Raw genomic sequence first — 22,899 nt, 5'->3', positions numbered from 1 at the left:
AACGCCAAGGGAGTAGCCCGTCTCCTCCTCCTCCTCCTCCTTCTCCTCCTCCTCCTCCTCCTCCTCCTCCTCCTCCTGGCGGGGCTAGCCGCGCGCGCGCGCCAAGCTCCCTGGGGCCAAGGTCATCCAGGAGCCTCCGAGGGACCCAAGCGGAGGTAGCTCACTAGCTGGCTGAGCTGTAGATACTTAAGCTCGTGGGAAAGCAGTTCCGCAGCTGCCCCACCCACCCATCTCCCTCCCTGTGGGGGAACTGGCGGCCGGTGGCACCTACTGCGAGGGGATGGGATCCCGAAACCCTGTGCCTTCTACGGAGCATCCCCTGGCGCCAGGACACCTGCCGGAGAAAGGCTACTGCCCCCTACCTTCTCCTGCCATAGTGGAGTAAGCGCAGGGCAGCCACACTCTCTCCTCAGCTATCCCCAACTCCGCCTCAGGACCGAAGCCCATCTGAGCGCCCCTTTCTTCTCCGCTCCGCTCTTCCCTGAAAAGGAAGCCAGAGCAGGTGAGAATCAGCCGAAGGTGGGGGTTTAGGGTGGGGGCCGGGAAGGGAGGGAGAGAGCTTTTACTCTGGGAAGAGCAAGCCAGCCCCAGGCTGTCTGGCTGCTCCAGCGCCTTTTCAAACAGCCCCTTAGTTGTCAGAAGACTTTTGCTCGCTGGCCTGGCCTTACACGCCCCCAAGATAAGTGTGTGAAGAGCAGCCAGTTCCCGGACCGGCAGCTGCGGCCTTTCTGCCAGTTTTCGGAGAACAGAGGATGGAAGAACCTGGCCTTGTGGCCTCCGGCCACAAGCTTATATGGCTTAGAAGTGGGAAAGAACCTGCGTTTTGGCAATTTTAGCTGCAGGTGGCCCTCCTGGGTACTGGCCCTGTAACAGGTGCCGACCAGCTGGAGAAGAACAGTACGATGTCTCTCATCCAGCCAGCCTGAGAAAAACCCAGACCTGTCCTAGACAAAAGAAGGGATTTGTTTCCTCAAGCAAAGTTTGGATTCTCTAGCGGCCAGCCCTTTGAAATTCACAAAACTCCCAACAGTCCTCCAAAGTCCACAAAGGTAGCCTGTGACTTTTATCTTCATGTTCCTAGATTTGGAGAAGTTGTGACTTGCCCCAGTGTTCCAGCTAAAAAGTTGGTAGACCTATCTGGGCTGGAAACTATTTCAGGTCAGGGCTCTTTCCAATACATGCCAGGGGCTTCTGATATTGTAGAAAGACCACTGGTTCTGGTTATCTGAGGACTGGGGCTTCAATACTATCCCTTATGCTTAATATCTGTATGTCTGTGAGCAGCTCACAGGGAACCTCCCTGGTTCCTTCATCGATGAAATGAGGGATTTGGACTGAATGGTCTCTGAGATCCCTTTTGACTCTAAAAAGTATCCTATAAAAAAAGAAATTTTTGGAAAAAAAATCACTGTCACTGCCCCACTTGGAGCACCAGAGATCTGAACAAATCAGCTGTGTAAAGTCCTCATAATAACAGGTCACATTTCTATAGAGAGTGCTTCCTCACAACATCCCCCAAGATTGAGGTAGAACACTCACCAGCAGAGAGCAGATTCAGAGGGCAAGTGACTTATCTTTGGTCAGAAAGGGCTGCACACAAGGATGATGGGTCAGAAGTCAGCTGTAACTGAGTTCCAAGCCCCCTACTCTTTGTGCTACAACTGGAGGCTGCCTTAGGAGAACGTTAAAACACTGAGTAATCACTGTTTACCTCCAGAGTTAAATGGGGGGCTCTCTTGCTTTCATTCCTAAAGGAGGCATTTATGTCCCTTAAGATCAAGACTGAATTGAAACAAGCCTAGTTACAGGTTTGAAGTTCTTTAATTGGGCAGTCTCTTTTCCGATCTCTCTCTCTCTCTCTCTCTCTCTCTCTCTGTCTGTCTCCCTCTTTCCCCCTCCCCCCTCCCTCTTCTTTTCAGCATCTTTCATTCAAGACTACTCACAAATCTAAAGTCTGAGAATTATGATGCATTTTTTTAAACACATGGTACGCAATTTAAGATTGTACAGCCAGATGCTGGAGTGCTTCTATTGGGGAGAAACACTCTCATTTTACTGATCATAGATGTAGAGCTACAGGGGCCTTAGAAACTGTCTTCCCAAGAGTTCTTAGTGTTTGTGTGTGTGCGTGCTTCATGCTCCCCTTTGACAATCCGGTGAAGTCTATGGATGTTATCTCAGAGTAATGTTTGTAAATGCATGAAATAAAATAAGATTGTAAAAGAAACCTAACTATATTGAAAAAGTAATTATCAAAATATTATTTTACAACGAGTTTACAGATCCCAGTTTAGCCCCTGATCTAGTCCAACCCCCTGAGGAAGGATGGGATCCAGGGATTTGCCCAAGGCCTGATGCTGACCAAGCAATAATCCCGGGGAAGGAAGCTTCTGACTCTGCCCCCAATCCCACCCCTGCTTTCTACTAATGTAACTTTGGCCAAGTCCCTCAACCTGCCTGAGCCACTAGGATTAGATGAACCCTAAGGGCCATTCCAGATCCTAAGTGGGAGAGCTTCCATTCAAAACCAAGTCAGTGCACAGATGCTGCATCCAGGGGCCCTTCCCATTCTGCCACTATCTCGCCTGTGGGGACAGAGATAAGTGACTGAGCCCAACCCACAATAACAGACCGGGCTACAATATAGTGTCTCAGGGTCTACCCCACTCTCGGCTGCTCGGCTACACTCTGAAGCCCCCTTGTGCCGACTGTGAGAGAATGTAGCAGGTTAGCCACATAGCCAAGGGAAAAAGGGGAGGAGGGGGGAGGGGGAGAGGGACAGGGACAGGCCTCTTCCCAGAGCCAAGTAGTCTGGGTACAAAAGCCTTTGTAGATAGGGCAAAAGAGTTCCTAGTCTCTTAAAAACTAGAGCCTAGTGCCCTCATATTTTTACTTGGGTATAAATTGCAGTCTCTTATTATCTATGGGCCAGAAAACTAAAATCTGCAATGTTTGAAAGTCCTGCCCCGCCCCCTCCAATTTGTCATCCTTCACCGGACCAGGGAGGCCTGGGCCAAGCTTGGTTAAACACCTGTTTCTCATGGAAAGGCCTCCAGAGCCTTCATCTCACAAGGGGTAGTGCAAAGTCTGCCCATGCTGAGTGGACAGACCTGTCTGGTTTCTCCCCCACCCCCACTCCCTTGAACTCCCAGGGACCTTGTTAATCCAAGTGACGGGAAGCTTTCCTCCAGTTCTTCGGAGCCCTGACCCCCACTCCACCCCTCAGCCCCGAATTCCCCTTTCGGTAAACCACATGTTTAACCCGCCCTTTGGAGGCTGATCTCCTGGGAGGCAGTCTCCACCTGGTGGTGCGGTCACACCTCTGCGAGCCCAGAGGCCCCCAGGGACAGTTTGCGAGCTCAGAGGAGAGCAGGCGACCCTAGACTTGTGGGGGACAGGGGGCGCTCAGCTGATCGTGTTTCCAGGTACGAGGGGTTGGGGGGGAGGATGAATTTGGTTTCAGGTTCTTTCGCGGAACTCATATCCCCTGGCCTGCCTGCACCCCTCATTCCCGCCCTCCCGGTCTCCCGGAGATTAGGCGCACTGGTGCAGAGCAGAATGGAGCCCAGATTGGGGTGGGGGGAGCCGAGGAGGGGGTGTGTCAGGGAGGGGCGGGGGCAGGAAGGAAGAGTCACTGAGCCTGGCTACCTCTCCCTCCACAGGGCAACGCCCCCGGCTCCAGCTGGGAGGGGGCAGGAGTGGACAAGAGGAGAAGTAAGTAGGCACCTGGCCTTGGCCTCCCGGGACCCAGGAGCGGGACAGCGGCCATGGCTGACAGCAGCGGCCCGGGCAGCGGCGGCAGCAGCAGCAGCAGCTCCACTCCCTGGTGGAAATCATTCACCAACAGCAGCAGGAAGAAAGGCAAGGACAGTAGTGGGGGCGGGAGTGGAGGGGCGCAGCCTCCGTCCCCTGCAGGCCCGCAGCGGGGCCCCAGGGAGCCCTCTCCGCCCAGCCCGGACTGCCAGCACCCCGGCCTCCCGGGCGCCGCCGACACCAGGCTCGATCGTTCGGGCGAGGAGAAATCAGGCGGCAGCCGCCGCAACCTGAAGATCTCGCGCTCCGGCAGGTTCAAAGAGAAGAGGAAGGTGCGGGCCACCCTGCTCCCGGACGGGACCAAGCCCCAGGAGGACTCGGAATTTCCCTGCGCCGCTCACGATGAGAGGCAGTAGCCCAGGCGCCCCGGCGCTGCCCTCCAGACTCCAGATCTTGGGAGAGCCCGGAGGTACAGCGGGACAGGAGCTCCACCGGCTCTGCTCCCCCTCCCCCAATCTGAACTTAATATCCACATTATGCCCTGGGAGCCCTCATTACCCTGTCGATGGAAGGGACCGTGGAGTTCTCGGTATTTTAGGACTCAATGAGGCATCGACTTTTAAGAGAAACCACCTGCTATTTGGCGTTTATTTAATACAATTATTTTTCAAAAGACTCACGGGTTCCTTCCTCCACAACCACCCCCTTTTTTATTTGGGGGAGGAGGAGAAGAGTGCCTTCTCAAACTTAGCTCCACCAAAGAGGAGTTTCCATTGTGATTCAGAACCTTCTCTCTACAAAGTGCCAGGACAGTATTTCCTGTATGGGAAAGGCACTTTAAAAGTGTCAGTAGCAGCCCACGGTGGTACCAGTGTGCTTAGAACCACGCCTACCGAGAAGGTTTTTAAGCAGGGCAGGGGAGTGGAAATCGAGGAATCTGGAAGCCAGATCTTGGCTTTGCATCTGGGTTCTTCCATCTGCGTGACCTTGAGTAAGTCAAGAGCCTGTAGGCCTTTCCTCCTCCTCCTCCTCCTCCTCAGTAAAGAGAGTGGGTCAGACCGGATGACCCCTGAGTCCTCTGCCAGCTCTAAATCTGTGATTTTGGCAGTCTGGATTTCTTTCCATCCTGCAGCACCAAACAAGAATGCCTCTTTTTAGTGTGGACCATTAAAAGCGGCTTGCAGAGTCAGACTTTTAGGGTGACTCCTGTTTCTGTCTTTCTCCCCCCCCCCCCCCATCACGAAACTCATCCAACTTAAAACAGGAAAGTCTTGGGAACAGAGAGTTAATCATTTGCCAGATATATTACAGCTATAAGGCTCTAACTAGAAGAACCCTTTCCAGAGACAGCAGGGGCAAAAGCTGTAAATGTGGAATGATTTGCAAATCAAATTCTGGAGGAATGGAGAAAGGGAGAGCTAAGCCATGATCCCCAAACTCACCTTTTATTTGGTAGCATTTTTCCGGGAGTATTGTATTTCCCGTTGCTAGTAACCCAACCTTTTCATCCTCCATAAGCAGGCAAACTTTGAAAGACTGACAATGATGTAGAGAGAGAAATTGTTTCCAACAGATGGACAGTACCTTTTACATTTGGGCAATGGAGAATTTTTGTTCTGCTTCTTTGCTTCAGATGATTTCTGTATGCTGAAGCATGCTTTTGTTTAGTATGAGAAGCAACAGGTGAAGCTTTGCCGCAACAACGTACCTATTTGCTTTGACCGTGCTCTTCAAGAAAGAGTAAGCGAATCCCCCCTGCTTTCAGGGAATGACAATAGAGTTATTGTAACAGGAAGAGGCCGAGGGAACCTTTCTTTCCCCAGCCCACTGCATTTATAAATAGGGAGAAACTCAGATGAAATACTAACTTTGGCGACAAGGCTTCCATTATTTATAAGCCAGGAGCTGAAGGAAATCTCTGGATTTGGTGGAAGGAGGGACCTGAGGGTGTGTGTGTGTGTGTGTGTGTGTGTGTGTGTGTGTGTGTGTGTGTGTGTGTGTGTGTGTGTACATATATGTGGGTATATTTATATATACATATATGTCTATTTTAAAAATTAAATTGGGTCACTGGGGAAGTAGTCAGACATGAAGGCTGTCATCTGAGTTGAAGCAGAAAATGAACCAAAGACACCAAGTTGAAAAGGATAGAACTGAGATGAATCCATCAGTGTTGTTCACATGAGGAAACTGACAGAATAGACATGGGAAATTCAAAAAGATGATGTTGTTTTATATGTGAATACCCACAGACCAACCACCTCTCAAAAGGAAATTCTAGTTGATCTGAGTGATGGCGAACAGTTATATGCATTAGAATACAGTATTGAGTCTGTAAAGTTATTATTTTTTAAAGAAGTCGCTTTTTTTGGGCATCAGTTTTCATTCTGAGAAATTAAAGTAGTTTTTTTTTGGAGGAGGGAGACTTTGGATATATTTTTAAAAATTTAACAAAAAGAAGACAAAAGAAAAGATGGGACTGATTGTCGTGAGAGAAAACGAGGAGGTCTGTCAGGTCATTTGGAGGAATTTTAATTGGTGATAGAATTGAGGTTGTCTGGGGAGAGGTCTGGAGAGTCAGCATCACATACTTTAAAACCTCAACCCAAAATGTCAGTAGAAAATTAAAATGATGAGAGTAACTATTTTCAGAAGAAATATTTAATGATCTGAAATACTACCTGCAAGGACTGTTTAGGAAAACAGTATTCTCTCACAGCATGACTAATATGGAAATACGTTTACATGATTGCACATATATGGACTGTATCAAATTGCTTATCATTTTAGGGAGGGGAGGAGAGAGAATTTGGAATTCAATTTTCTTTTGCAAATGAATGTTAAAAATTGTCATTACATGTAATTGGAAAAAATAAAGTACTACAAAAAGGGAGGGGAGTGAAAGGAAAATAGTAAGTTAGAAATGTACTCATTAAAAAAAAAAACCCAAATCAAAAACTATGTAACTTAGAAATGAAATGAAAAATGTTCCATATGTTAATATTGGGGCTTTATGGTATCATGGAAGGAGTGTGTCTGAAACTGGCTCTGTGCCCATGGACAAATCACTTAGCCTCTCTGAGCCCTCAATTTCCTTATCTGTAAAATAAGGGATGCTATTAATACTTACAGCATAGACCTTATATCTATGGATCGAATGATAGGATATATAATGTATTCTGAAAACCTTAAAATGTGTTTTGAAGGTCACCATTGTTTTCTTCTCAAATGCCCCAAATCTGTCTGTGGTCTCTTTCATTTGAGAGCTTCCACCGACCATGCACATCCATTCCTGCTCCTCCAGCAAGACTTTCATCCATATCCTTTCCAAAGTTCAGCACCGGAGATCCACCCAACATACTGGAGGCTTGTATCATTTTCTCTTGGCTTCCCCAGATAGTAGGACTGACTGTTCACACGTGCACCTATCCCCTCTTAGCCCTGACCTGGGAACAACCCGTCTGCTTCTGTCATCATTTACTCTAAATATCACTAAATGATCATCAGGAATGTTCCTGAACTTACTACAATTTTGCCCAAGTTTCCTTCAAATGAGCCAATTCCACTGGGTTCCCACCAGCTCAAAGTTTTCCTTGTGTTCAAGTCTGTGAACTGCTAAGTGACATAGTAGTAAAGGGACTGAGCCTGTGGTTTTGATGGCGTAGAGAACTTCCAGGTGAGGCAACTTCCCCCACCAATGCTGGTCATCACCTTCTCTTTATGCTCTTAGGGAGTTGACTAGAGCTCTAAGAGGTAAATGACTTGCCCAGGGTTACACAGCCGATATGTGTCATGAACCCAGGAGTTGCTGCTCAAAGGTTAGCTCCATCTACTCTACTGTGATGATGCCACCTTTCACTCTTTTAATTGGAAAGAGTTTAAAACCTTGCTAATGACACTCAGAGCTGCCTCTGGCTAGGAGAGTGACTTGCCTAGGTCACTCTCCAGGGCTTTAAATGGCAGAACAGTTGCAATCTTCGTTAGTGGAGGGAGGTTCCTCCTCTAGAAGTCATTGAAACTAATAAAATCACAGAGAGTCAGATATAGTTATTAGTAATCCTGGTCTCCTTTTGTTTGTAACATAATTTACAGCTGTATAACAATACAGCAAGAGGAATGTGTTTTTACATCTCAGCCCCCTCACGGAAGTTTGCTTTACTTTGACCCAGCCCTGTGAAAAAAGCTCAAAAAGAATGATGGAAAATCAGAGAAAGAAACTGTCCTCAACCAGCAGGACTTTAATTAGGTAAGTGCCAAAAAGAAGAAAAAGTGGGCAATTGGGATTTTTTAGCCCTCTCCAGATATGAAACTGCATGCATTCCATTTTTGAAGCAACGAGATGGATGGTCCAAAACAGCTTAACACAGAACATAAACTAGATTGAACACAAACTAGAAATCAATAGGAACTAATCCTGTAATAGTATTACAGACAATGATGAGGAATCTGCTTGTCCTGCCTGTGTTCACCTCCTACTTTCCCACCAATCCTCTGCCCTCTGGAGCTTGCTTGGAATTTGCAAGGCCTCTTACAAAATGGGGGCCATGGACTGCTCACCTAACGAGTCACCTTGTTTTTCTCAACGCCTTCTTGCTGTCATTGTTGATCTGATTCTGACTCTCCTTGTAGTTGCGTGTGTACTTGGGTGTTTTTACTCACCTATGATATCATCGCTGATATCTAGATGCCACTGTTTCTGTTTCAAACCAGTCAACAAGCATTTATTGAGCACCTACTATGTGCCAGATGCTGGGCTAAGAACTGGTGATACAAAGAAAGGCTCTCTAGGAGTTCACAATCTAATGAGAAAGACAGCAATAGACTGGATCGAATCTCAGAGGAAGGAGAACTGGGAAGGGCTTCTAGCAAAAAGTGGGACTTTAGCAAAGACCTGAGCAAAGCCAGGAGGTGGAGATGAGGAGGGAGGGCATTCCAAGCATGGGGCTCAGTCAGTGGAAAAGCCTAGAGTGGAAGCAGCAGTAAGAGGCAGTGCACTGGATCACAGGGAGCATGGGGGATGGAAGGTGGAAGAAGACTGGAAAAGTCAGAAGGGACCAGGTCATGGAGGGCTTGGAAACACCAACACAGGATTTGATCTTTGGCTCTTGGGGCAATTAGGAACCACTAGAGTTCATTGAATGGGGTGGTGGTGGGGTGACCTGGTCAGACCTGTTTTTTAGGAAGACCATTTTGACAGTTGAGTGGGGAGGAACTTCATAGGAAGCAGACCTACCAGCAGGTGATTGTATTAGTCCAAAGTGTGATGACCTACCCCCAGGGTTGCAGCAATAACAGAGAAGAGAAGGTTGGAGAAGATCTCCTATTGGAGAGCTATTATGGGTGGATTTTTTTTTGGGGGGGGGCTAGGCAATGGGGTTAAATGACTTGCCCAGGGTCACACAGCTAGTAAGCGTCAAGTGTCCCAGGCTGATTTTGAACTCAGGTCCTTCTGACTCCAGGGCCGGTGCTCTATCTACTGTGCCACCTAACTGCCCCATTGGAGAGCTATTATGAAGGAAGAATTAATAAAACTTGGTAACAAATGAGATATGGGAATTAGAGAGAGTGAAGAGGGAGGATGACATCTAGGTTGTGAGCCTGAGTGCCCTCAACAGTAATTGAGTTAGAAAGAAGGAGGGATTTAGGGGGAAAGATAATGAGTTCAGTTTGGGGCATATTGAGTTTAAGATGTCTATGGGACACTCAGTTTGAAATGTCCAAGTTGGAGATGTGAGACTGTGGGTCAGGAGATTGTCCTCTGTTCTCGAAGAGGACCATGACATCAGGGAGATGATGCCATGACAGAGTCAGGAGGTAGATTAGGGCTGGATAAGTAGATCTGAGAATCATCATTATAGAGGATAAAATCGAATCTATGGGAGCTGATGAGATCACCAAGTGATGCAGGGAGAAGCAAAGAGGGGCCAAGACAGAGCCTTGGGAGACACCCACATTTCTCAAGGATACCCAGGATGAAGATCCAGCAAAGGAGACTGAGGAGGGTCAGAGTTGGAGTTAAAGGGTTAGGCTTAGCAGAACCAGGATAGAAAACCCATGGGGAAGAGAATGTCAAAAAAAAGATGATCAACAGTGCCAAGCCTGCAGAGGCCGTGAAGTAGGAAGAGGAGAAAAGGCGGCTGGATTTGGTGACTAAGAGATCTTTGGTAATAGGAGAAAACAGTATCAGTTGAATGATGAAGATATAATGTGAGATATTTGTCCTAATCTAGAGAAGGAAAGCTATCTGTTTAAATAGAGTGTCTGAGTTAGTAATTGAATGTTGACAATTGACATCCATAATTTGGACAAAATAACAGCAGGGTTATATTACTTTATGTATAAAAAGATGAGTAGCTAGAAAGGTCTGGTGTGGCAACACAGAATGGAAAAGGGAAAAGAAAGACACATTTTGGAAATAATTTTAAGGAGAAAGGAGAAGCCTGTGATAGTGGGGAACCCCCCCAATGGTAAAAGGAACCGCCAATCAGGAAACTCCTACTGATACAGTCAACACCTGTTTGTGTAACTGACAGCCTTAGAAAGTTCCCTTGGTACTTAGGTGAAGTTACTGGTCCCGGGCATAGGCAGAATTCAAACCCAGGTCTCCTGACTTTAAAACTGGCTCTCCACTATGGCAGGCTGCCTCTAAGCCACAGACAAAATAATTACTAACTTTCAGCTACCTCCCTAAATTGGGCAAAGTCTTTATTATACAAAGGAAAGAACATTAGTCAACACATCTGAGGACAAAAGTTCAAATCCTATCTCTGATGCTCATTGCCTGTATGACCTTGGCCAAATCACTTCCCTTCCCTAGCCTCAGTTTCCTCACCTGGAAAATGAGGGGGTTGGCCTAGATGGTCTCTGAAGCACCTTGCAGCTCTAGATGTATGAGGCTAAGATCTCATTTGATCCCCTACAAAAACTCTCCGAGGGAAGTAAGGGCTATGAATGCTATTATCCTCATTTTACAAATGAGGAAATGGGATCAGAAAGGAGGATGACTTTTCCAGGGTCACACAGTCAATGTCAAGAGGCAGAATTCAAGGGCTTAGCTTTCAGGGAAATCCCTCTTTACTAAGAGAGGACCCTGAAGAAGACTGGAACCTGAAAAGAAAGGAAAATGAAGCAAAACATTGAAAAACAGGAAATGATCCCCTACCATCTTTACAGAGATGTGGAATACTACAGAAAATGTCAGACTTTTTTTTTCTTGGACAGCTAGTTTTGCTGAAATGTTTTTTTTTTTCTTTAAAAAAACATTCTTTGCTATGAGGGAATGACTCTCTAGGAATATAATATATTGGAAAGTTCAGATAATGTAAAAACAAAAGATGTCAATGACAGTCTGTTTTTTAAAAAATTTTTGGAGGTGAGAAAGAAAAAGGTGGCATGAAAAATGGAGAGAATATCCAGATTCAGAATGAGCCCCTGGTCCAAGATGCACTTTACAAAAGAATAGAGAGGTCGTTTCCTCTCTGACTGGGAAGCCTTCCTCAGCCTATAGAGAACAAGAAAGCCTGAGGGGCTTGTGCCCAACTGGGCTTTTCAGAGATGCACTAGGACGGTTACTCCTGTGTGAGCAAGTGACTCAGCTTCTCTGAGGCTTATCTGGAAAATGGGAATAATAATAGTAGCTGCTGCTCAGTACTGTTGTGGGGGGTCAGATATAGACGTGTCAACTGCTGTGATTTTGTTTATACGCAGAGGTCCTCTGTGGTTGTCACTGTTTAGCACAAGATCTAAAATATAGGGCTGGATGGACATCAGGAGTCATCTAGTAGGAGTCCTCTCATTTTACAGATGAGGAAACTGAGGCCCAGACTTGCTCAGACTCACACAGGCAAGAGGCAGAGCCAGCATTTAGACCCAGGTCTTCAGAAGGCAAACCCAACAACCTTTCCAGCACGTGCTAATGCTGCCTCTAGGGCAGTGACTATCATGGTCCATGGTATTTGTTTTGTTTTGTTTTGTTTTGTTTTTGTTTTTTTTACTTTTTTTACTTTACTTTTTTGGTTAGGCAATGGGGTTAAGTGACTTGCCCAGGGTCACACAGCTAGTAAGTGTCAAGTGTTTAGTCTGAGATCAGATTTGAACTCAGGTCCTCCTGAATCCAGGGCCAGTGCTCTATCCACTGCGCCACCTAGCTGCCCCAGGTCCCTGGCATTTGTAAAGTTGGTCATTTGTAAGTTTTCAAAGCTCTTCCACTGAAATTATTTCATTTGATGTTTTTGTATTAGAAGTAACTCAGTCTAACAAGCTTTAAGCCCCAATGGGGTGCAGAAAACTGTGCCAAAACTAGAGGAAACAATGAATTTCTACACAATGCCTTCCTGCCCAAATTGCTTTCCAGAATGGTTAGATCAGTTCACAACTCTACCAACGATGCATTAGTGTCCATGCTTTTCCACATCCCCTCCAGCATTTGTCATTTTCCTTTTCTGTCATATTATCCAATCTGATAGGTCTGAGGTGATACCATTGAATTATTTTAATTTGCATTTCTCTAATCAATTGTAATATAGAGCATTTTTATATGACTACAGATAGCTTTGATTTCTTTTTTAAATAATATTTTATTTGTTCCCCCATTTCATGTTAAAGCAGTTTTTAACATTTGTCTTTTGTTTTAAGATCCAAATTCTATTCCTTCTTCCTTCCTCTCCCCTCCCCTCCTTCCTCTGTGCCTGAGATGGCAAGCAATCCAATATAGGTTATACATGTGCAGGCATGGAAAACATTTCCATATTAATCATTTTGTACAAGAACAATGGGGGGTGGAGAGAGACAGACAGACAGACAGACAGAGAGGAAGAGAGGGAGATGGAGAGAGGGAGAGGGAGAGAGAGACAGAAACAGAGAGAAACACAGAGAGAGACACAGAGATAGACAGAGGGAGATGGGGGGAGGGAGAGAGAGAGAGAGAGAGAGAGAGAGAGGGTGAGAGAGAGAGAGAGAGAGAGAAGAAAGAAAGTAAAAATAGTACGCTTCAGTCTGTATTCAAACAACTTTAGTTCTTTCTTGAGAGGTGGATAGCATTTTTTTATCATGAGTCCTTTGGGCTCTCAGTGCCTTCCAACTCTAAATATATGATCCTGTTCACAGTACTGGAGGCAGCTAGGTGTCTCAGGAAGACCCGAGTTTAAATCTGGCCTCAGGCACTCACACTAGCTGTGTGACTCTAGGCGAGTCACTTAACTCCTGTTTGCCTTAATCCATTGGAGAAGGAGATGGCCAGCCACTCCAGTACCTTTCCAAGAAAACCCTATAAGAAGGTCAAGAAGAATTGGACATGAATGAACAACCAAACAAAAAACCAAACAGTCACAATATTGTATTCATAACTATATGCAAAACTAGTAAATGTCTAGACAGCATTTGAACCCAGGTCTAACTGACTCTAAGTCAGAATTCTAATGCTATCCATTAGCATTGGGGAGCTAGGTGCCATCCACAGTGACTAGGGCTCTGGGCCTGGACTCAGGAAGACCTGAGTTCAAATCCAACCTCAGACATTTACTAGCTGTGTGACTGAGCAAGTCACTTAACCACTGTCTTCCTCGGTTTCTTCATCTGTAAAATGGAGATAATAGCACCAACCCCCCAGAATTGTGGTGAGGATCAAATTGTAAAGCACTTAGCACAGTGCCTGGCACAAATATAAATGGTTCTATATAAATATTCACTACCATTATCATCATCATTATTCTATCTGTTAGTACCACTCTCCCACCCCTCCAAATCATCTATCTATCTATCTACCTACTTATCTATTTATAATTTAATTAAATATGCACAAGCTGTTTCCCCAGATAGAGTGTTAGCTCTCTGAGGGCAAAGACTTTCATTTGGTCTTTGAACCCTTATCACCTAGCACAGGCACAGAGCTGGAGTATAACAAATGTCTGCTTATTATTTGATCAAAGAAAATGAAGTTTAGACTCAGAGGGGTCAATCTACCTGAAGAAAAGAAAGACGAAGAGAGAAATGATAATTAACCTGGATGTAAGAGACACTTAATCCAGGGAAGGAAGGAAAGAGTTCAGCTTGAAGGCCCTCCTACTCCCCAATTGGGTGATCCTGGCTCTGTTTCCAGCTGGGAGCAGCGTTATCCAGACTGGGATGTGGAAAGGAAGTAGCCAGACACAGCCCAAAGGTCTAACAAGGCAGGTGAGCCTCCAAACCCTGACTTTTTTCTCAACCTGAGTCTAGGGAGGAGATCCATTATTTGTGAAACAAGCTGAGTTCCTAAGAAAAAGACCTATGGAAATACTGTTGGGTATTCTAATTAGGGATAATTACAGTGCAATTTGGCAGGCAGGTTTGATGGAGGGATTGGGTGGGGCTTGGGTTGGGTTTTTTGTGTCTTTTTTTTTGGCAGCTTTCCAAATCTAAAGGAGAAACAGAATGCGGATTTTATGATAATGATGATGTAAGTACAAACTGAAAGTTACAGAGCGTATCCTCTGAATTGCCCATCTATGAACAAGAGTACACAGGAAGAGGGGTGAGGCTGTTGAATTCAACTCTTTGACTTGGCTGGCTTATTTACAAAGCAAACATCAGAGAGATGCAGATGGTGTGAGAGAACAGGGTGGGCAGCCTGGGCACATGAACGCTTGGTGATTGGAGAGCACAGAGTCTCAGTGCCAGGGTTGGAAGAGACCTCAGAATCCCTTGTAATCTAATCATAGGCTCATAGATTTTGATCTTGAGAGAGACCTTTGAGATCATCAAGTTCAACTGTCTCATTTTACAGGTGAGGAAAATGAGGCAGGCAGAAGTTTAGTGACTTGCTCAGGGTCACGCAGGTACTAAATGTCTAAGAGTAGGATTTGAACCAAGGTCTTCTGACTCCAGGTCCAATGCCCTATCTACTGAACCACCTTGTCTTTCCAGTTCCTGTATAGCAACCCTTTCTACAAGATCTCCCAAAAGAGGGCATCTCACTCTCACCCAAAGACCTCTCCCAAACCAGAATCCATTGTCTCCCAAGGCAGTCCATCACATGGTTACTTAGCTGTTATTATTAGAAAGGTTTTTGTTATTTTATTTAGAATTATTAGACAAGCTTTTATTTCCCTAGAACCCAACTCTGTGTCTCTTTATCTTCCATCCATTACTCCAACTCCTACCCTCTGGGGCCAAGCAGAATGAGCCCATACCACAGTCCTTCAAAGACTTGAAGATAGCCATCATGTCTCCCTTAAGTCTTTCCCTCTTTGCCAGACAAACTTTCTGCCCCACTTCTTTCAGCTGATTCACTTACACCATGAACTCAAAGTCCTTCATCATCCTGGTTGACTTCTCTGAACATTAGAATGTAAGTTCCTCAAGGACAAGGATTGTTTTTGCCTCTCTTTGTATCCTGGTGGTTAGCTCAGTGCCAGGCAAATAGAAAGCACTTAACAAATGCTTGTTGATTGAATATGTTCCAGTTTCTCAACGCCCTTCTTAAAATGAGGCAAACAAAATAAAAAAACCAAACTCCTTGGGAAGGTCATGTCCAACAGGCACCTCTTCTCTCTCTCCTCTTACTCTTTTTTTTAGCTCATCACTGTCTGGTTTCCAGTGTCATCATTTAACAGAAATTACTCTCCAGAGTTACCAATGATCTCTTCAAATCGAATGTCCTTTTCTCAACCCTTCTTGACATCTCTGTCTCCAGGTCTTGTTGAGTCTACCTTTTCATCATCACGTGTATATGCTTTCTTCTCTCTGCTGACACTGTTATCTTCCTGGTGCAGGTCCTCATCTCACATTTGGATGAATGCAGTAACATGCTGGTGGGTCTGCCTGCCAAAGTCCTCCCCAATCCAGTCCATCTTGTCCTCAGCCATCAAACTGATCTCCCTAAAGCCAAGGTCCAGCAGCGAGATCCACTCAATAAACTCCAGTGACTCCCTATTGACTCCAATTAAGCATAACATCCTCTGGCTTTTAAAGCCTTCCATCACCTGATCTCTTCCTTCCTTTTCAGTCTTCTTCCATCTTACTCCCCTTCAGGCACTTGGTGATTCAAGACTCTGACTTTAGTAATATTTGTAACACAAGAGTCCTCATTTTCACTGGTTGTTCCCCAAACCTGGAATTCTCTTTGTTATCACTGATGTCTCTTGGATTTCCTGGCTTTTCCTAAAACCCTACCTCCTACAAGAAGCCTTTTCCAGTCCTCCCTAATGTCCATGTGGTCATCTCTGCTTTATACTGTATATGTCTTGTTTACACCAGTTTTTTTTATGTTGTCTCCCCCATTAGACTATGAGCTATGAGAGCAGAGATGGTCTTTTACCTTTCTTTGTATCTCCTGGGCCTAGCACAGAACCTGCCACCTGATGGTGCTTAATAAATGCTTGTTGTCTTGACTAGACACCTAGGTGTCTTCTGAGCTGGGCAGAGTCCCTTGGAGGAGTACCATTCCTTCATTATTGACACTTAATAGAACCCAAGATCACATTAGCTTCTTCCATGACCAAGTCTGATGATTTCTGCTGAATTGGCCGTGTAGTTTCATCCTTCAGACTATCCCATAACTAATTCCCTGACTTTAGAAAAGGGAGGTGCAACATGAATTAGACCAATACATCACTTTGTCCCCAGAGCACACACCATACTCTCCCACCTCTGGGCCTTTGGCAGTGCCATTCCCCAAACCTGGAATAGCCTTCCTCCCTTTCTATTTAATGAATATTTGGTAAGTGCCTATTATGTACAAGCTAAGAATCGGGAACACCCAACTTCAAGTGCAGCCTTGGACAAGTCACTGAAGCCAAGCACATCTTTCTAAGACAAGGGTTTTAAACTTTTGTGTACACTTGTGTCCTGGGCCCCGTTTTGCAGTGAGATGAAGCCAACGGACCCCTTCTCAGAAGAGTGTTTGCTGCCCTGGCTGTTGTCCTTCGGATTCCAAGAGGACCCAGATGACATCACTATGGTGGGGTCAATGCACTGTGTGTCTGACTATGGCTGATCAGACCAGTGCAAGCTGGGGAGGCTCTAGCACAGGTCAGGCACAAATTGTTTGTTGTCCACATTCATAATTGAAGAAAACATTAAATTTTGGTTAGAGATGAGTGAAAATAAAGGGATAACTTTTTTCCCCCGTACAGGTTCAGAATTCCAGAAATTTACCCTTTAGATGCTAGGCTAAAAACCACTGCTGTAAGATGATAAATTATGGAGAAGGGGCCAGTCTGCATTAATACAGGGAGCTTCCACACTGAAAACTCCTTACTCTGAAAAAAACACAGATCTAGGCAAAATTTTAAAAAAATGTGGACAAGGAATTGTTGAATTCCTACCAAGCTATTAACAGTCTGACTTAAATTCTGCTTCCCACAGAAAACTTCCTTCCCTGTTCTGCCCATTTGGGAAGGCCTCCCACCCTCAGGACCTCACACAGAACCAAGCATTTATGCCTGCTTTATACAGGCAGCTAGGTGGCACAGTGGATAGACCACTGGGCCTGAGGTCAGGAAGACTCAATCTTCCTGAGTTCAAATACAGCCTCAGGCACTTACTAGTTGCGTGACCCTGGGCAAGTCTCTTAACCCTGTTTGCCTCAGTTTCCTCATCTATAATATGAGTTGGAGAAGGAAATGGCAAACCATTCCAATATCTTTGCCAAGAAGAGCCCAAATGGGGTCACAAAGAGTCAGACATGACCAAAATGACTCAACAGCAAGTATATAAAGCAGTGTTCTGAGACTACAAAAAAGACCAAACAGTCAGTTAATCAACACGAATTTATTAAACACCTACCATGAGCCATGCACAGTGCTGAACACTAGGGATAAAAATACCAAAAAATGAAACTATCTCTACTGGCAAGGAACTCATCTTCTTATGGAGGAGACACTAAGGACATACATAAGTATATACACAGAATAAATGTAAAGAGAAAATATATAAATAAATGCAAAGTAGTCTGAGAGCGTTTGTTTGTGTTCATTTCCGGTGTATGTGTTCCTGGAGGCAGGGAGGGCAGGGAGGATGGGTGGCTCATTAGCCAGGACGGCAGCATCTGCTCCTGCCAGCTGCTGCCCAAGGCTGGAATCCTTGTGGCCCCTTGCCCCTCTTCACAATTTGTGGACCACTTACACAAGCTCCCTTCCACTGCCTGTTGGGATTGGTCCAGCACGGACATTTACCATGGGTGGCCCTTGATCCCCATTGATGGCCAGACTAATGGATGGTTTTTCTGCTGAGTGCTGCTTGTCATCGAAGGAGCTCACACCTGCTTATCATCCTGGCTGCCCCCAGCCCAGGCCAGTGCTGATTGGTGCTTGTGAATCAGTCGGCCTCAGCCTCAGCAGCACCCGTCTTGCTGAGCGTCCCAGAGATCCAGAGTCTGGGACTTTGGGGTGGCCGTCCAGATAGAAGAGGCAGCGCAGTCCTTACTGTTTACAGTCTTTGTCCAATATGAGGTCCAAGGCCTCTTAGCCAAAGGAGCTAAGTCACATGTTCCTTCGCTCAAACCAAAACCTGAGAGAGTTTGTAGGTTTGATTGACTTGTTGACTTGGTTGAGATACATCTGAGGCAGAAGACATACCTTATCAGGCACCAATCAATGGGCACACTTTATTGGATGTCAGTCAATGGCCATACGTCAGCAAGTGTCAATTGAGGAACAAGCATTTATTAAGGGTCTACTGTATGCAAAGCACTGTGCTGAGAATACAAAGAAGACCAGACAAATACCAGTTAATCAACATGAATTTATTAAGCACCTCAGACTTTCAGTTGTTCCTCATGCTCATGCAAAAACAAAACTAAAATCTTTAAACAGGAATAAGAAATCAAAGCACAGGAGCATCCATCAGGTAGAAGCATGTAAAGAAAGGCTTCACTTGGGTGGAATTCAGACATTTCATTTTTTGACTTTGCATGTGCACCATGCGTCTCCACTCACAGAGAAACATGAATGCTGCAGAAAAACAAAAACAAAAACAAAACAAACCTGTTCTGGTCACTGACTCTTAGGACCCACTATTTGATTATTGTATCATGGATCTTTTAATTTTGAAAGTTCTTTCAGAAAAGAAACTTACCAGTTTGACATTGAAAACACTAACCGAATAATTATTTATTAACAAATAATGTAAACTAATTACTAACAAACAATAAAAATAAAAAGAGAAAAATACAAATAGATGCAAAGCAGTATTTGTGAGTCTTCTCCATTCCCCAGTACAGGCATTTTTCAAAAGCAATGAAGCTTATACAATCACACCAATCTCAATAATAATTAAGATATTATTAACAATATTTTTATCTCACTGATATAAATTTAAAATTCTCCTAATTTTATTAAGAGTGAAAAAAACCTTTCTCTCATTAAAATATTTTTATTTTAACAATGATACAAAATCATTTGGAAATTTTAATTTATATTTATTGTAATATTTTATTATTTCAAAATATTGCAAATAATATTTACTAGTTAATGATTTTACTTTATTTTATAATAACATTTTGTTCTTATTTAAAATATTGTCAATGGTAATATTTAATATTAGTTAATAATACTCTCTTAATGATATCATTTGTTTAATAATATTTTATTATTTTAAAAATTGACAATATTATTTAGTGTTAGTTAATAATATCTTAGTAATGGCATTTTAATCTTTAATAAACTTAGAAATAGGGGCAGCGAGGTGGCACAGTGGTTAGAGGACCATCCCTGAAGTCAGGAGGACCCGAGTTCAAATACGGCCTCAGACCAAACACTTGACACTTACTAGCTGTGTGACCCTGGGCAAGTCACTTAACCCCAATTGCCTAAAATAAATAAATAAATAAATTTAGAAATACAAATTATTTCAACTTTATTTCATTCTTTTAAATATCTGTTTATGTGTATGTTTTACAATGTACAAATATTTTTCTTACGGCAGTAACTGAATGAATTGAAAGGCATTTATTAAGCTCACACTATGTCCCCGGCCCTGTACTGGGCAGTAGGGATACAAATATTATAAAAGAGAAAGTTCCTGTCCTCAAAGAGCTTACATAGGACTCAACAATGAGTCTAGGTAGTGGTGGTTAGGAAAGGCAACTTTATTTTGGGAAATGGAAAGGAGAAGGGAGAGAGAAACAGGTTGTGAGGTGGTCTGGGTGGATGGCTGGGTGGGATGTGAGGCTGAAACACGGCCTGGTGTCTAGGTCCTGCCAGGAAAGTCCTAGCCAGTCTTAGGCCAAACACTCAGCTACCGATCAACTGGGTTGAGCCCTAGCGTTGGCACTCCAAAGACAAGAGAAATCTCTTCTCCCAGGGAGTAAGGCCTGGATTATGAAGGATCTGGGTATAGAAGCCTAGGTCTCAGGTCCCAGTGTGGCAATGACTGGTCCAGGTGGAGAGGAACCAAAGCTGTGCTGGCCTGGAAGGATGGATGAGATGTGAAACTTCATAAATAAATAAATTGGGGGCAAATGCAATCAAAAATATTTGCATACCACTGATCTGGAAAAGACAGCTTGGTCTCTCTACCTTTCAGACATGAGTCCTCCGTGTCTCCCTCCATGAGGCCTGAGTAGAAGCTGACATACAAACATTGTGCAGTCTGTTCTCATGCAATTTGCCAATTGCCCAAAGAATTCTTAGGCAAGGTACGGGTTAGGCTGAGTGGCTTCTGTGATTCCCTCTGGCTCTGAGATTCTAATGTGTTACTTACTCACTCCAGGAGTATTTGCATTTTGAAGCAGCAGCCTGGAGAAGATTTTTCCAGTGTTGCAGCCCAACATCCCTCCAGGCTCCCCACATCAACCTCAAATGGAAACCACTTTCTCACAAGATGTGTCTTGTACACACTTACATGCAGAGATGGTCTAGAGAGCACTCTAGGTCTGGCAGATTGGACCAGACAGTCTCTGAGATCCCTTTCAGCTCAGCTGTTCCTGTCCAGACCTTGTTTGTACAGAATTGTTTTCATGTTGTTTTCCCCTTTGACAGCAGGGATTGTCTGGTGCTCTCTTTTGTATCCCTGAGCTTAGTTCAGTGCCTGGCACATAGTAGGTGCTTAATAAATACTTGTTGGCTTAACTGTGAAATATAAAAAAACCATAATTAAATGGAAGGACATTTCTCACGTTCTCATCCAGAGGGGAATAATCATAATAACAATAATAATGGCTAGCATTAATATAGCATTTTTAGGTTTGCAAAGCATTCTTACAAATATTATCTCATTTGATCCCAATAATAACCATGAGAGGTAGGTATTACTATTATCTCCATTTTACAGATGAGAAAACTGATGGAAGTTAAATGACTTACCCAAGATCACACAACTAATAAGTACCTGGGAATTGAGCCGAATTGGCTTCATCATGGGCTCCTAGGTAGCAAGAAGCATCATTTCATGAAACATTGGGTCCCATCCCCTTGCAGTTTTCATGATGAACATAAAGACAACAGATGACTCCAAACAGACCCACAAATCCTAGTAATAACTGACATTTACATATCACATTAAGATTTGTAAATCGCCTTTCTCACATTATTTCCCATGAACCTCACATCAACTCCGAAAAGCAGGTCCTACAGGAATTGTTATTTCTGTTTTTCAGCTGAGGAAATTAAAGCTCAGATAACTGAAGGGTCTTACCCTGGGTCACAGAGCTAGTGTGTGCCAGGGGCAAGGCTTGAACCTGGGTCTTCCTGACTCCAAGCTCAGCACTTTATTTGCTGTGTCACTAACATTTATTGAAGAGGATTCTGGTGTGTTCTTATTTACTGTCATTATCATCCTTGGTCCTTGCCTGTGTGAGCCAGGACAAGCCCCTTCCCCTCTCTGGGTCTCAATTTCTTCCTCTTTAAAATGATGGGGTTAAATTAGGAGGTGTCTTCTCACTCTACCACTATGAAAGTAGGGACTTTTAACCTTCTCACTGTCATACAAGTCCATCTCTTATAGTCTCCCAGAGATGCTATATGACTGCAAGCCATGGTACACCATGACCTTAGAAAAACAAAACTTGTAATACATCATCTGAACGTTAGTGGGAAAACATATGGTGGGTGTAAACTGAGCATAGCATGAGGCCATGTAGGACTAGGAAAGGAGGCAGCCTGCAGGGAGCGTGACACAGATCAAAGTAAGTGGTACCCTGGAGAGCACCAGAGGAAGGCTTCCCAGGCATTGACCAGATCACCAATGGAAGATTTGTGCACTGCATGGGAAAGCATGGGGGAATTGGGTCTGTACGGCTGGAGGGAAAACCTCACTGAATGAACCTATGATTCATCCAAGGTCCAGAGTGCAAAACGCTTATCTTCCCAAATAGATTATACTTAAAGAAATTCTGCCTTCTGATACTTTTTGTTATTATTGTTCAGTCCTTTCATCTTATCTCCTTCTTATCTATTATTTAATCTTTTACTGCTATTTAACTTTTCAAGTGAATTAGTCACATCTCCCCAACCTGATTATAAGCTCCTCGAGGTCAGAGTCTGTGCAGCTAAGCTTGTTTGTAGTCTGAGCTTCACTTGGCAAGGTTCTAAGCATATAGTTGAAATGTAACAAACATTTGTTGAATGAATAAGTTAAGAACTCCTTGATGGCAGAGATTTTGCAGGGTCTCAGGCAACAGGTGGGGCCCTCCTACTACCTGCTGAATGGGGTAGAAATTCCCTGGACAAGATTAATTATTTAGCAAGGTAGAAATTCCCCTTGTCCCAAGTCCTTTCTGCCTCACTGAGAAAGTCTATGGCAATGGTTTTATCTGTGTGTTTGTCTCATTGCCACCACATTGAAGATGACTGATTGATGATAGAATATGGATGATTCAGGGCTACCTGAGCTCCACCCTTAGTCTTTTAAAATAAGGCTACCTTTTATAAGACAAATATAGTCCTAATACATTGTTCAGTCATTTTTCTGTTGTGTACAGCTCTTCATGACCCCATTTAGGATTTTTGTAGCAAAGATACTGAAGTGGTTTTCCATGGCCTTCTCCAGTTCATTTTACAGATGAGGAACTGAGGGGAAAAGGGTTAAATGACTTGCTCAGGGTCACACAACTAGGAAGTATCTGAGGCTGGATTTGACTCAGGAAGATGAGTCTTCGTGACTCCAGGTCTGACACTATCTACTCTGCTGCCTAGCTGTCCCAATATTTAAACCAGGGAAGGATAATTCACA

At 44.2% G+C, this 22,899-nt stretch overlaps 1 protein-coding gene across 2 annotated transcripts; it reads left to right on the top strand.

Moving 5' to 3' along the window:
* The first annotated feature begins 140 nt into the window (after positions 1 to 140).
* LOC114050590 (proline-rich protein 15-like) lies at positions 141 to 6,544 on the top strand. Of its 2 annotated transcripts, none has more exons than XM_027872404.1 (2): positions 141 to 502; positions 3,663 to 6,544. In XM_027872404.1, exon 2 carries the CDS (start codon positions 3,768 to 3,770, stop codon positions 4,167 to 4,169), a length of 402 nt encoding a protein of 133 aa, XP_027728205.1. In that variant the 5' UTR covers positions 141 to 502; positions 3,663 to 3,767; the 3' UTR covers positions 4,170 to 6,544. The 2 variants fall into 2 exon arrangements, with proteins under 2 accessions (XP_027728205.1, XP_027728206.1); XM_027872405.1 differs by lacking the exon at positions 141 to 502 and adding an exon at positions 3,348 to 3,425.
* The last annotated feature ends 16,355 nt before the right edge of the window (positions 6,545 to 22,899 follow it).

Source organism: Vombatus ursinus, unplaced genomic scaffold, assembly GCF_900497805.2.
Source record: "Vombatus ursinus unplaced genomic scaffold, bare-nosed wombat genome assembly UNPS02014799.1, whole genome shotgun sequence".
Lineage (NCBI taxonomy): Eukaryota > Metazoa > Chordata > Mammalia > Diprotodontia > Vombatidae > Vombatus > Vombatus ursinus.
This window is presented reverse-complemented; position numbering and strand designations above follow the sequence as displayed.